This window comes from Papaver somniferum, chromosome 3 (assembly GCF_003573695.1).
Source record: "Papaver somniferum cultivar HN1 chromosome 3, ASM357369v1, whole genome shotgun sequence".
In the NCBI taxonomy this organism is placed as follows: Eukaryota; Viridiplantae; Streptophyta; class Magnoliopsida; order Ranunculales; family Papaveraceae; genus Papaver; species Papaver somniferum.
In genome coordinates, this window is record NC_039360.1 from 204,268,322 (window position 1) to 204,283,620 (window position 15,299).

Here is a 15,299-nt window from a genome sequence, read left to right on the forward strand (position 1 = left end):
TCCAATAGACTTTTTTGTGTGAGCCAGATTTGTTTATCAAGTCTTCGACTTTGGGTTGTAGCAACTCTTGGTTGTGGGTGAGATCAGCTAAGGGAATCAAGTGCGTAGAGTACTGCTGGGATTCAGAGACGTAAGGAGCGCAACTGTACCTTGATCAGTGTGAGATTGACTAGGGCTCAACTACATTCCAGTCTGAAGTTCATTGGTAGCAGGCTAGTGTCTGTAGTGGCTTAATACAGTGTGGTGTTCAAAGCTGGACTAGGTCCCGGGGTTTTTCTGCATTCGCGGTTTCCTCGGTAACAAAACTTATGGTGTTTGTGTTATTTCTTTTCCGCATTATATTTTGTTACATAATAGAAATATCACAGGTTGTGCGTTAAGATCAATCAATTAGATAATCCAACCTTTGGTTGTTGATATAAATTGGTTGACACTTGAACATTGGTCTTTGGTACCGTTCAAGTTATTTATCTTATTCAATCGGGCTCGCAAATTGATAGACGCATTTATGTGTCTAATTTGTCCTCAATATTTCGTATTGTTGGTACTCGTTTTCGTCCTTATTATGGTGTTTTGTGTACTTTTAGGTATTTTTGGAAAATAAATATTGTTGGAAAAATCGGCTCGAAAAATCACTCGGAACACCCCCGGAGGACACTTGCTATACGGAGCCCAGATTTTGCTAAGGGGCACCCCAAAAAGGAAGTTGCTATTCGCACCCCACAGCTGGTTAGGGGGGACACCATCTTCTTCATTTGAAACTTAAAAAATGGCGGGAAAAATGTGGCAGCTCTCTGAGAATGTTTCGATCGAAATTTGCAGATGTTCTAGGTGGACTAAAGGGATGAAACTTCATGGGTAGTTGTGATATGTCATAAAAGAGCTGGTATGGGTGTTTGTTTCAATCAAATTTGGCTGGAAAATCCGTGACAAGGAATCAGGGCAGCCCGTGCATGAGAAGAATAGTTCACGGGTTTTGGAAGATTTATGCGTGTTATGCTCGTGTATGATGACTCTAGCAACACTCTGGACCGTGAAGAAGATAAATGAGGAGATTTTGCAGCTGTAGAAACACGTGAGAAGCTAAAACAGGGAAGAAAATATTCCTAGAATATTTTTCTTCACTACCGAGTTTAATGAAAATTTGTGAGAGTTATGGCGTGATATTTTGCTGCTGTTGAGTATATATAGGGTGAGGGGATCATATAGAAGTGAGGGGGAGAGATTGGGGGAAGTTTAGAGCATCACAGAGTCAAAAAAATCGAATTTGCAGAGAGACCACCTGCTGCTACCATTGAAGAACACCGAAGAACACGAAGAACGGACCTGTACCAGCAGTCGTTTTTCTACAGTAATAACGACTCACACCTGTGGGTCGTACATCAGGCAGACTTATTTTCTACAACGTTTGCGACACAGCTGCAACAGTCTTATTTTGTCACTGAGGGTCGTAGTTCTTTGGTTTGTAACAAATATAATTGTTCCAAACCCGGTTTTATTGTATTTCTCATATTATCATCATTTGTAAACCATTTTTGAGCATCAATGAAATTCTTTGAGAGGTTTTACAACATGATGAGCGGCTAATTCTCTCGTAACCAAGGCAATGGATGAAGCTATTCACACATGAACAATGGGTAACTATTTCATTTTCACTCAATCACTGCTTTTGCAGAGTTCTTAAAAGTTTACATAATTTTCTTCATTAGTTGTGATTCAATTAGATAGGTTATGCTTTGGTTAGATAATCTATGCTTAAGGGATACAATTAATTTTTGAGAATATGTTTGATTATTTGTGGATTAAGAAATAAAGGATTAAAAGGATAATTAGAGTTATGAAATATTTGAAATCATTCATGTGTAATGGTGGATTCTAGTGTCTTGGTTACCTCTCGCCCACTTTGTTAATATTTTTGTATATAATTTTATTAAATCTTTAAATTTAATCTTCACAAGTCCGAGAGTTTGAACCTCATTACTACAACAACAATCAAAATAAATATTACAAATTCTTATTTGTTTGATTGCGTATTGAATTTAGAAATAGAGATATCGTTCCCTAATATACTTTTCTATAGATTGAGTCTAACTGTCTAGTTGATTCTCTTGAAAGTATATTGGAGTTTGTCCTACTCAGATTGCCGAACGAAATGTTAGGTGTGGTTGTTAGACCCCCGCTTTTTCAAAGTGGTTCATTGTTTATTTAATAGGAAGTGCTACTCCACGCCTAGTCACCGCCCTGTTTACCGTCCTAGCAATACTGTCCACACATCTAAAGCCCTAAATCTTGAGATTGGTAAACCCCTTTGGGTGAATAGAAAATCTTGAAGTGAATAATATGAAAGGGGTGATATATTAAGGAAGTGAATAAAGTTTGTGCTATTTCATTTTGATTGGGTTGGGCGGTAGGAATTAGATGGTGATGAGTTTTGAACACGAGTTGTGGTATCAACAACCTATCACTTTACCACTTTACTAGAAAGGCATCTATGCCGTTAATAAGAGTTCCAAGCCAAAGAAATAGTTGTTATCCTAAGAACCTACCAGTTATCATTTGCATATCTACTCTAAGTTCTAAAAAAATACACAAACCAAGAACCAACATATTTACATAAAAATACCGAAAGATTTTAAAATGCACTAGCCGAAGGAGTCAATCAGATAAGACTGACCAAAATACCTGATGTCAGGTTAACTAAAACTAAAAATTGTTGAACTCGTGCCAGTAAAAACATACAGATAGTCAACAATCTTTGGGGGTGGAGTGGGTAGAAGAAAGAGAAGACCCAACTAATGTTGCACCTTCATGAATAGTAATCTAATCTACTACAACTTGTGAGTAAACAAAGAATAGGTGCTACAACTTACCGTTCTTCTATATCTTTAAAGCGGTTAGATTTTACTTCCAAATCCTTCAATTCCGCATCAACTTTTATCCACTGGTTCTCAGTTTCCTCGATTGCTGCTTCTAATCTTCGTTCTTCTTCCCAAATCTTGAAAAGGTAACCACAAACCAGTAAAAACGAAAAACACGTAAGACAAGATATTTCAAAACTCACCTAGAAGACCGTTACATAATAAAGAATCTAAATTGCATAAAAAGAGTAACATAATTTCTTATTAAGTGTGAAGGAAATGGTAGCTTCTTAAAGATGCTTAGAACCAGATGACAGACAAATTAGAAAGTTAAGATAAAAACCCTATTAAAAAGATGGACAAATTAGGGGATATGAAGCTGATTTTCACCACTTTCATAGAGGAAATAGACTTAATATCAACACTATTAATAGAACATGCAGTAAAAATGACTCAAACAAGGTCTATAAAGAAAACTAGAGAACATCGTTAATGATGTATACGACAACAGAAAGTAACAATTTCACAAGGTTTATAACAAAAGCTTCAGATTCATGGTGACGGATAATAGTTTGAATACTAAAACAAAATGAAAAGATAAAAGTGAAGTTTGAGCATTATACCTGAGTTTGGTGGCAATATCAAATGCACATTTCAAAACAGTTATACTCGAGTAGAAACCAGAATTGTTTGGATGCAAATGGTTACCAGGAATTCCCCAAGATAACGGTAAATGAGCTCCTCCATCTGAACCAGATTCACTATTGTACATGGACGTAACAACTGGTGGCAACACAACAAAGGAATCTTCCATTTCTTTCCCACTCGCACTAGCATCACCTGGTCCACCACGAGGCGGGGAGGAACACCAACTGGTGAGTAATTTTTTTGCTTCGAAAAAACAATAAAGGAATAACGCACTTTAGTTGAAGCCATAACACTACCTTCTCCTCCATGAATAGAAGAGCCCTGCATTCCTGAAACACATGCTTATCCTTTACATTAAATTGGAAAATTTGAAGCTCTAACAAACTGAAACAATAACAGGGGGTTAGTCGTGGGAGTGTTCGAGAGATTTTAATGTATTTAGGTTTTCTCCTGTTAGTCCCGAGGGAGTTTGAGGGAGTCTCTCCAAATCTCCGTTAGTCGTGGGGGAGTTTAGAGGAGTCTCCTAAACTCTCTAGAAAACACCTGTTAGTCGCTGGGGAGTTTAAAAAAAGCTCTTGAACTCCCTGTTAGTCATAAAACCCTACAATACTAGGGAGTTGGTTGCTTTGGGGAGTTAGAAGGAGTTTTTAGCGTATTTTGGTCTCACAACAAATCTCTCAAAAGAGTAGAGATTTGGGAAGGAGTTTGGTGCGTAGAAAACCATAGGAGAAAGAAGAGGAAACGTTTTTTTCCAGGTATGTTTTTTTTCTTCTTTGATCTCCATGATTGTTTATAATAGTTTGATTTGTATACTATTTTGATTGTTTTTCATATCTTTGATCTCCATGATTGTTTATTTTGATTGTGTGTATAGTTTTTTTTTTGTGGGTACTCTCTCTCTGTCAAAACCCTAATTTGTGGTTCAAAAGATCTTGGTAAGAAATTGCATGATTTGATTATAATGATATCTTTAAATTCAACCGTTAGAATATGATGAAATTTGAGTATGTCGTAGTTTACCTTGTTATAGAAGTACAGTAAAATTTTCACGCGGATCAGGTCACGTTTTCTACTACAAAGCTTGCACAATATATGACTATGGTCTGCTGAGTTTAAATCCCGAATAGGGGACTGATTCCTATTTATCTCATTCTCCGCTTATCGGACAAAGCTGAAATTTTAGTATGATGTTTGTATATATGAAGGTTACCTACTGTAGAAATTTCATGAAGTTATGATCACTTAGGTACACCAAAGTGTGAGAAATCCGGAACTGAATTCTGTATGCACGTATTGAAAGTAGTCGGGTTCTGAGTAATGTATCTTTTTAATGAACCGTTGGAATGCTATGATTTTTGAGTGTGTTGTGGAATATTGATTTGTAAGTGTACCGTAAATATTTAAAGAGGATCAGGTAAGTATTAGTACTGCAAATATTGGACAATCTGAAACTGTGTTTCGGTGAAACAGAATTCCTTTACAACTATCTTCATAATTTGTTATGTCATCATGCATTAATTGGCTTGCTACTTTTCATGGGTGTCATTGAGAATCACTATCACTTGTTAAGTCATCTTATTTAGACACATACTTCTCTTCTATTCTATATGCCAAAGTTCAACACAGTGGCGTACTTCATTCCGTATTGGCGTGTTTTAGCCAATTCATACGGTGCTTTTGTTATAATGATATCTTTAAATTCAACCGTTGGAATATGATGAAATTTTAGTATGTCCTAGTTTACCTTGTTATAGAAGTACAATAAATTTTCACGCGGATCAGGTCACGTTTGCTACTGCAAAGCTTGCACAATATATGACTATGGTCTGCTGAGTTTAAATCCCGAATAGGGTACAGATTCCTATTTATCTCATTTTTTCGCTTATCGGACAAAGCTGAAATTTTAGTATGATGTTTGTATATATGAAGGTTACCTACTGTAGAAATTTCATGAAGTTCTGATCACTTTAAGTACACCAAAGTGTGAGAAATCCGGAACTGAATTCTGTATGCACGTATTGAAAGTAGTCGGGTTCTGAGTAATGTATCTTTTTAATGAACCGTTGGAATGCTATGATTTTTGAGTGTGTTGTGGAATATTGAGTTGTAAGTGTACCGTAAAAATTTCAAGAGGATCAGGTAAGTATTATTACTGCTGCATAAAGATTGGACAATATGAAACTGTGTTTCGGTGAAACAGAATTCCTTTACAGCTATCTTCATAATTTGTTATGTCATCATGCATTAATTGGCTTGCTACTTTGCATGGGTGTCATTGAAAAGGCTGAAGAATTATTTAACATGCGTCATGCTTCTTTGAGGAATGTAGTTGAAAGATTGTTCGGTGTTGGGAAGTCTCGTTTCTTGATCTTTAAGTCTCAACCTCCATTTCCGTATCAGGTGCAAGCGGAGATAATGACAGTTTGTGCAGGCCTACACAACTTCTTACGAAAAGAATGCCGTTCAGATGAGTTTCCGGTCGAGGAAGAGGAAGAGGAAGATAGCCATCCATCAACGCTTGTAAATGACGATGAAATTTTGACACAACAAACTCAAGAACAACAACGTCAAGAAGCTAATGCATGGAGAAAGAGTATAGCGGATGATATGTGGGAAAATGTTCGTGAACAAAGGGAGTTAGAATTGTATGGAGACCGTTAAATTGAAGGGAAAAAAAATTATCTCGTTGCACAAAATAACATACTATTGATACAGAGATATGATCATTTTCATTTATTTTTTTCTTTTGATTAAAGATCAATGTTATTTGCAAATAAGGGTTTATTGTTTCTTAAAAGAGAATGAGTTAGGAGTGAACTCTCTCAAACTCCCCCAAACTCCCCCAAACTCCCTCTAATAAACTCTCTCAAACTCCCTACACTCCCCCAAACTCCCTGCACTCAAAAACACAAAACTCTCTCAAACTCCCTACACTCTCTCAAACTCTCTCAAAATCCCTGAGATTTAAAATACACTCAACTCCCCCGAAATCACTCGAGGACTAACCCCATGTAAGATTCAGTACAAGCAACATGGTTAAAATTTGAGTCTCAAACAATTTTAAAGCCAAATAGTAATTTAATCCATTGAAACTTAGGATGCAAAGGAAGCAAAATATAGGTTGCCAATTTGAGATTCTTGGAATTAAGCTAATCTAGTCCAAATACGTCAGCATAATACTGAACTATTGTTAATATTTGAAGAAAGAAAGATTGTTTTTTCTCAATTTAAAGAATCGACGATTAAATTATCCCATCTTCTAATTTAGATTAACTACTAATATGGGCATTCATTGAAAGTTCTAGAGTTGCAAGAAATTCAAGTCAAAATTGAAAGAAAACAAACAAAATTTAAGAATTAAGAGATGATTGAATAAAACTCTAGCACGAAAAGTGGATTCATTTACGTAAGAATCAACACCGACGATACAAAGTGCGTGACGACAATTTTGACATTGCCATCTAGGAAGATTTGGATCGATAAGAAAACTTATTCCTTTGTTTGATGAGATATCATCTTTCTTGGTATTACGATTTCTTTATGGTCTACGGAACCAGAGAGAGATTTATAGATTGATTTGGTATTTTACTTGTTCCAACTTCCAAAGATCTGTGCATTTCCACCAAGCTCTTCTGAACGCATTGGTAGTGGTACTTCCACGGTTGGGCCAGGGGGTCAAAGGGTCGGTTTCGGTTTCGGTTTCGGTTTCGGTTGGTAGAACCGGAACCGATGAAACACCTACCCAGATACATATCGGGTTCGGGCACACACCCGTAAAAAGCGGCCCTTGCAGGTCGCAAGTAACGCGACAAATTTTGGGGCCTGATACAAATGGCGGGAAAATATCACTAAAAGCCCACACGGCTCAGAAATACATATAAAAATAGCCCCTCCACTCCCCCCACTCTCGCTCATACCCCGCTTCAGAAACCCTCCCTCGATGCCCTAAAAATGTTTGAAACGTTTCATTAGATTCTTTACTTGAAAAACTTCTTTCCTCTTCAGTAATCGAAGACCTTTACTCCACGGGCATAAATCTACCTTTTCTTTAAGTATTTCGTATTCATCTTATAAAATTTAGGGTTTCTTTTGGATTTTGAGCAAAAGCTTCGATTGTTAGAAATCATGGCTGATGTGTTTGAGGACGAAACGGAGCATACTGTATCAATCCAGGAGTACCTTAAGGATGTTGAAGAACAAGAGTTGGTACGGTTAACATCTCTTATAATTTTGAAATTAGGGTTTTATTTGAAATGCCAGTATAATTAGTAAAAATGTTGGATTAAAACTAGGGTTTGATCTATACTTCAGTATTTTTTTTTACTTTGGTTCTGGTTAATTTTCTGTTAACTTGATTTGGTATCATAGGAAGCTGATTTGGTTTTGGGAGGTGATGAAGGGAAAGAGTGTACATACTCAAAGGGTTACATGAAGAGACAAGCTATTTTCTCATGTCTTACTTGTACTCCTGATGGCAATGCTGGTGTCTGTACAGCTTGTAGCTTATCTTGCCATGACGGTCATGAGGTAAATATCCTCCTTTTGATTTGTTGAGAAATTACTTTGATTTAAGTTTTGTTAAGAATGGATTAAACACTGGTTTTTTTTTCTTTTGGGTTTCTCACTTATGTTTATCTGAGATCCTGTTTGGCCTGTGTTGATCTGGTTTTCAAATTACTTATAGGAGTTGTTATATGTTGGTCGATTGTGTCTCAGTCTTTGAAGTTTGAATTTTACTCAAGTATTTTGTATAATTTTATTACTGACACTGTATCATATTTGCATTTCGATACAATAGTAGCTTCCCCCCTTTTGAAGTATGAAACATTTTACTTAAATATAGAGTCTTATTCTTGTTAATTTTCTCGTTATGACTTGCATAAGATTGTAGAATTGTGGACGAAGAGAAACTTCAGGTGTGATTGTGGAAATTCAAAGTTTGGAGGGTTCTACTGCAAGCTCATGGCAGATAGAGAACCAGTAAATTCAGAAAACTCATACAACCAGAATTTTAAAGGTGCATACTGCACATGCCATCGCCCTTATCCTGACCCAGATGTCGAAGAGCAGGTGGAGATGATACAGTGCTGTATTTGTGAAGATTGGCTTCATGAGAACCATTTAGGTTTTGAACCCTCTGATGAGGTGGGTTGAATTACGTTCCCTGTCCTTGACTATTTATTTTAGTATTATATTTCTGGATTTTTTTTTTGTTACTGAAATAGTAGTTGTGTTGCTTTCCATGTCTCTGTCACTTAAATTTTGGCTTCGGTAAAAATTGAACTGCATTTACCACTGTCATTCATCCTGGTATTAAAACATCTGCTTATAAACTTTTGAAATATTGGTGTTTTCAAACACAGATGCTAGTTTATACTGCTATGCCCGGTCTTTGGACCTGCTTGCTAATTTATATCTTACTTTTGGAGCCTACCTGGATATATCATTGGACATTTGAAATGTTCCGCATCTCATGTTTTTCTCCAAGTTTGTTAATTTTATAATTCAGGTTGTATAAAGTGCGGAATGGGCTCTCTTAACTAGGTCAGGGTATCTATGTCTAGCAAACATCGAATATAGATGTCTTATAATTATGGGCTGTTCATCAAGGATCAAGCATTTGACATTATTGATTGCAACAGGGTAATCCTGGTTGTATGTGTTCCAATAGCTTAATTGGTTAGTAACCCTGAACTTGTTACACAACTTAAAACCTCTTCCCTGAAGCAAATTGTTTGTAGTTTCCATCTTGTACGCCAATTTCTTGTGGATAGCACTATAATTATATTTTCGGATGTTTGTCAGTTGTTTAGAGATGATTTTCACTTGAATCAAATTCACTTGCTTGCCGACCAACTTATGTAACTAACCAACTGTTATGGGATGTGACAGTTGATATCAAGTGTCTTCTAACACGAGAATAGCAGAAACTATCATGATTAAGGAAACAAGTTAAAGTAAACCTAAAGCAAAATGTAGCAAGCAAACTAATTACAATAATATGGTAGAAGACTCGTCACAATTCCCCCAAGATCTTACACCCACATGTTGATTTGCATCGTATAAACTGCCATCAACTGTATCTGCTCTAGCGTGCGTGTGTGTGTTTCTTTGTTAACTCTCAAAATTCAGTTTTTTGAATATTTTTGTTGTTACCCTTTTTGGTGAGAATTATGACAGTCGATGAAACTATATAGTTTTATCTATATGGTTACTTTCATATTCAATTTTTTTAGTTTTTTTTTTTTCATCTGACAGAATATATAGTTTTATCTATATGGTTACTTTCATATTCAAATTTTTAGTTTTTTTTTCATCTGACAGAATATACATTTGCATTGTCTTCTTTGTTCATCATACAGATACCTAGAGATGAGGAAGGAGAACCCTTATACGAGGAATTCATTTGTGTTGCATGTGCAAAGAAGGTCTCTTTCTTGTCTCTTTACCCTCCATCAATTTGGGCAGCAGTTAAGGAAGGTGAGGCTTCTACAGATGGTAACCAAGACGGCAGTGTTTTAACAGATGCAGTGGGTGCATCTTCTGAGAACGTCTCCGGTCATTCTCTCGTAGATGATAATAAAGCCTCTGGGAATCTTAAGAATAGCATGGAAATGGTTTCTTCAATTGTTTGTGCTGATTTCAAACCTGTATTGCCTCACAGGGATGAGTTACTTGGAGAATCTTCAGAGAAGAAAAGGGGTTTTGAGGAATTCTCTGGTGACACCATTTCTAGTCCCAAATGTGCTCTTGGGCTGGATCTGAGTGTTACTCCATTCATTCTAGAGAAGAATAAGCCCATGTTTCTTTCTAAAGTATGGAGAGATCTTCTTTGTAGGTGTGAGAAGTGCATTGAATTCTACACCAAGAAGGGCATAAGGTTCTTAATTGAGAAGGAGGACTCAATTGGGGAATATGAAAAAATGGGAAAACAGAAGAGGCAGGAGAAGTTGCAACAAGAGGAAGGAGCCGAGCTGAATTTTCTCAATAAATTCGGTCATGTTGAGAAAATTGAGATATTGAGTGGCATTGCAGACATGAAGAACGAGCTGTGTTCTTTCTTGGTATGTCCCATTTTCTCCTATTGATATAATTTTTCATGGCAGTACTTGTTTTATGCAACATATTTAGGGTTGAAAGTTGCTTTTAGAATAAGGAGTTCTGATTTTTTCACCTTCAGAGGCTCTCTATCATTTATACGTGGTTTTCTGCAGGAGTCGTTTGATTCATCGAAGCCTATCACACCATCTGATGTCCATCAGGTGTTTGAAAATCTTGCAAAGAAACGCCGTTCCCAGTAAGAATCAGCTTCTTCTTTTCCTGGTAGCCTTACCTAGCTATTTTGGGTTTTGGACTATTCAAGACCTTAAAACTGAATGTATAGTTTCTAAATTTAGTATTTTAACTTAGACAGATGTGCTACATTTTGTTGTATGTGGTAAAGTGAGGTGATCTAATTCACTCTCACCAGTAAAACCAATGTGGGGTTCTCTTACTATATACTTCTTCATATATTAAGTTTATGGAAGCAGTTAGAAGGACTCGCCTCGAATTCTTTTTTTTCGGAAGTTGGGTTTGTCTTGAAATCGTCCTTATGTCAAGAAGAGTACTTGGCAGATCCCGAATCTTGCAACCTCTGCCTATATGTATCTCATTTGTATTTTGACATGAGGACTGACATGTACAGTGATTGTTGAATATACCAATATCAGCACTTGTACGTACTTTCATGTTACATACACAGATGCAGAAATATATGCACATGGTAACTGTGTTCGGTTATTTGAGCATAGGAGTCGTAGAGTATTCAGTTGGGTTTATACTTTATATAGGATGAGTCTTTATATAGTATTATATAGTATTCAGGATGAGTCTTTAGGATGAGTCATGAGTCTTTATATAGTCTTTAGGATGAGTCATGAGTCTTTATGAGTCTTTATATAGGATGAGTCTTTAGGTGGGTTGCGTCTAGACGGGCCGGCAGCCGGTGTAAAAACTTCGCCGCACCCTTGGAGATAAGATCGTTACGCGGTGTATCTCTGCTCGACATGGTACTTGCTACTGGAAAAGAGTTTTGGTTTTGGAGTCTTTAGGAATACGATTTAAAGTTACATTTTTGGGGAAATAATCATTTGGTGATTTTTTAGGTGGTCCCTTAAATCAGTTTAGACCACATTTAAGGGATCTATCCGGTCATTTTGACTGTAAGACTTTTTTAAATAAATAAACGGGGAAACCTCCAAAGTGATCGGAAGCCTAAAAGGCACTGTAAGCATCAAAGACTTTTCTAGAACAAAGTAATTTCCAAACCGAATCTCATAACCAGAATCTCCAATGCACTGTAATAACATTTTTAATAACAAAACAAAAGCACCCGCCTTTATTCGTAGCAGATAAGAACATTTTTAATAACCACCTGATAAAAATGTACCATAAGTTTCATCATGAAGAATAAAATATGAAAAGATATTTTTAATAATCACCTGATAGAACTGTATCTTGAAGAATGATATATGAAAAGACAGAAAATGTGATGTTCTCCTTAATCAAAGGTGAACCAAATTTTATAGTCTATGGACCATTGAAATCCAAGCATTCATATCAATTTTGCAGGCCCAATTTACATCTTAAAATCCCACCCCCTATAGATCTCAACTGTCCAGGAGATTGGTCCACGTTTTTGGTCCGTCCCTAGACGCGTCGCTCTTTACACGCATGCATGACTCATAGTTGGAAATCTATAAATAAATTCATGTACTCAAGTATTCCAACCCTTCTTTCCTTTGCTTTAACGAGGGAAGAAACCTATATAAAGATAAAGATGACATTATGTATTTACTTACTAGAATATGATGTGTGCCGTCCGGGCTTTGTAACAGTACTGCAGTTCTTGTTGATTGATTGTTCAGTTAGAAGTCCATTTATCGTAATGCAACGGTTTTGCCTAACCTGAGAGTGGACTTATTTAAACTCGCATCTACGTTCTACACGATGAAAGTATCTATATGGCCTTCTACGCAAACCATTAGCTCTATAGTTCCATGTTAACATTTTATTCCAGCGGTCAACATATATATATAGCTTAATTTCTTAATGATAAAATGGTTTATCACAATTAATTAATGATTTATATTTCCTAGTGACCACGATAAAACAATCGGATGAAAATAAATTAGTGCAGAACAATAACACAACTAACAAATACAGACGTATAAATTACATTATAGCTTTCTTGTAAACAATATGAAACAGCTAGCACCTGTTTCATTACCAAGTCTGCCAAGTTGATATCATTGCTTCTATTGTGTTTTAACCTGAATATATTTGTCTTAGAAAAGAGTTCCAATCATACAAACAAATGAAATACCACTTCCAGAGCTTTGCGAGTGTGAGGAGGCAGTGAATACCAAAAAAATGAACATAGCAGAAATAACAGTGCGACTGTGGCTGCATATTTTATTTTATTTTTCTGATTTATACAACAATGAATATGGAAATGAAAGAAGTTATAATAAGATACTCCTCACACATAAGACAGCCAAAGGTTAAAGAACCAAGAGCTTGCAGAAAGAAGAAACGGACTATGAGTAATTAATGCCTATCAACTACATTTCCCCATTGCCTAAGAAGACCTTGATAACTGAAAACTCAAGCTTCTCAATTATATTAGGTCCAGTCCAGGTGGTTGACAGAGTGTTTTGTGAATCTCTGGCGTTCGAATTTGATCCTATCGTATGTATATTCGTTTTCATCTAATTGGGAAGTTCCTGGATGGCATACATTGAAACTTAAATATGTGATTGCCTTTTAATCACCCTAGCAACCACCTGAATATGAATAAGAGACTATGAAGGTGCTAGTGTATAGGAGGTAGAAAGATACAATTCAGATTACGTTATTCTAAAGTGAGAGAGAAAATAAGTGTAGTTTACAGAGTGCAAAACTTTAGTAACCACCTGATTTGAGATGGCATTTTTTAATTTTTCCTTTCACTCCTTTTATGATCATTTTTTCAGAATTATTTTCTAAAACTGCTTGTATTTACAGAGCTCCGTAGCATGGATAGGTATAGTGTAATTTTTCTTTATTAGTGGAGCTGTACATAATGAACTATAATAGCACCTGGGGATGGGTTCCTCGATCTTCGTTGCACACCACTGGTCATCCTCCCTCTCCAACCACTTTCGCTGTGCATTTGTTGCACTCCCGGTAATACCAGACACCACTGGCCAAAAGCCAATATAGGCTGTCGCGCCACCCAAAAATTTATTTTGCTCCTGAATTAACTAAATGTTAGACAGAGAGATGATGTAGTGGGATTTTTCAATTTTAAAAGATTCATCCAGATAGAAATGCATGAGTTGAATTTAATGGTCCATGATTGATATGTAGAAAACTCTAATCCAAGTCTAAAATCAAGTTAAATGATTCTGTTACTTCCGTCACATACCCATCACTTCTGGAAGGTTCATGCTGAAGTAGATTTTGGTTGAATTCGTCACAACAAAGATAACTTCCCTCGGAACAGGGTAAGTGCTGTTAGTTATCCATTAAAGTAGTATCCAAGGAATACCGATGTCTAACTTACGGTTTAGCTCTCTTGTGGAGTCACTCCACAGAGTAATCTTCACATTGACACCGCTGCCTCTAAGATATAGAAGCTCAAGATTAACGCCTACTACTATAATATCCAAAGATTTTCAAAAACCTGTTGAATATACCCCAAATTACATATATTAGTTTAGCATACTTGTACCTGAGGTTTTGGAGACTGAGGTCGCCCACTATGGATTGCCGTCCATTTGCTCTCTTAATTTCTTGCGTAGTTGTTAGGGTGGTTAGAACACCTACAACATCTTCTCAAATGTAAGTATTTTAGAAAAATTATTATATTTCGGTCAACAATCTCTTAAACAAAATGGAATGTTTCACCTGTGAGATATGTGTTTGCACTACAGAACTCCAGTTCTTTAAAAGCAGTCAAAATGAACTTGTGGCAAGGCATTTTCACCGTGGTGGGATCAGAAGGCTTAACCTCGCTACTCCACTGATAAAAGGCGTGGGAGATGTTCCAATGTTTCTTTCCATATGAAGCATCCCTGCGGATTATAGTAGTTAGAGTTAACAATCCGATTTGGGAATTAAAATTTAAATTTAGAATTAACTGGGTGGTTTAGAGTCAAAGAACAGAATATGCAACACATAAGATAGATTAAGATACCACAACACTGGAGACTTAGAACTCCATTATTTTTTTGAACCTTACGCTCATACAAATGATATAAGAACGAATAACGAAAGAATAAATGAAGAACTAAAAAGTTACCAATCTGTCAATTACCATCAAGTAGCCTTGAGCTCAAATTGTGCTTTCCCTCTTACTACCAAATTTTAAAAGTTAAAGCACACAAATATCTCCCTGTTCATGATTCGTTATAGGCATCAAATGCCTGGACAGATTCATCTTGCATCTTAGGGCATCCGAAAGAGGATCAAGTTAGCTCACATATAACTCTTGTCAAGTAACAATGTATTAATATCCCTTCGTATACAATTCCCATTAAATATGAAGCTGAAAAAGAAACAACCAACAATCGACACCTGAAAATGTTATCAAGTTTTCAGGTACACAAAGATCATTGTAGTTATACTAAGACTGGAGTGAAAAAAAGGAGCAAATATTACCCTCAAATCTCTATATTGTATCTTGAACACTTCAAATTCTTTTTGCATATCTAGGGGAGGGGATGCGTGACTTCGTAATAAGCTAAGGATCGTCCCTTCAAAACTTGT

The 15,299-nt window shown here is 36.3% G+C and overlaps 1 protein-coding gene and 1 pseudogene across 1 annotated transcript; one reads left to right on the top strand and one right to left on the bottom strand.

The window, feature by feature from the left end:
* Positions 1-6,540, bottom strand: part of LOC113360550 — a 48,606-nt pseudogene extending 42,066 nt beyond the window's left edge.
* An 855-nt stretch (positions 6,541-7,395) lies between these two features.
* On the top strand, positions 7,396-11,054 carry LOC113358464 (putative E3 ubiquitin-protein ligase UBR7). Its single transcript, XM_026602055.1, has 5 exons — positions 7,396-7,712; positions 7,875-8,033; positions 8,391-8,651; positions 9,869-10,570; positions 10,721-11,054. The coding sequence occupies exons 1-5, from the start codon at positions 7,632-7,634 to the stop codon at positions 10,805-10,807; spliced, it is 1,290 nt and encodes a 429-aa protein (XP_026457840.1). The 5' UTR covers positions 7,396-7,631; the 3' UTR covers positions 10,808-11,054.
* Positions 11,055-15,299: the final 4,245 nt, after the last annotated feature.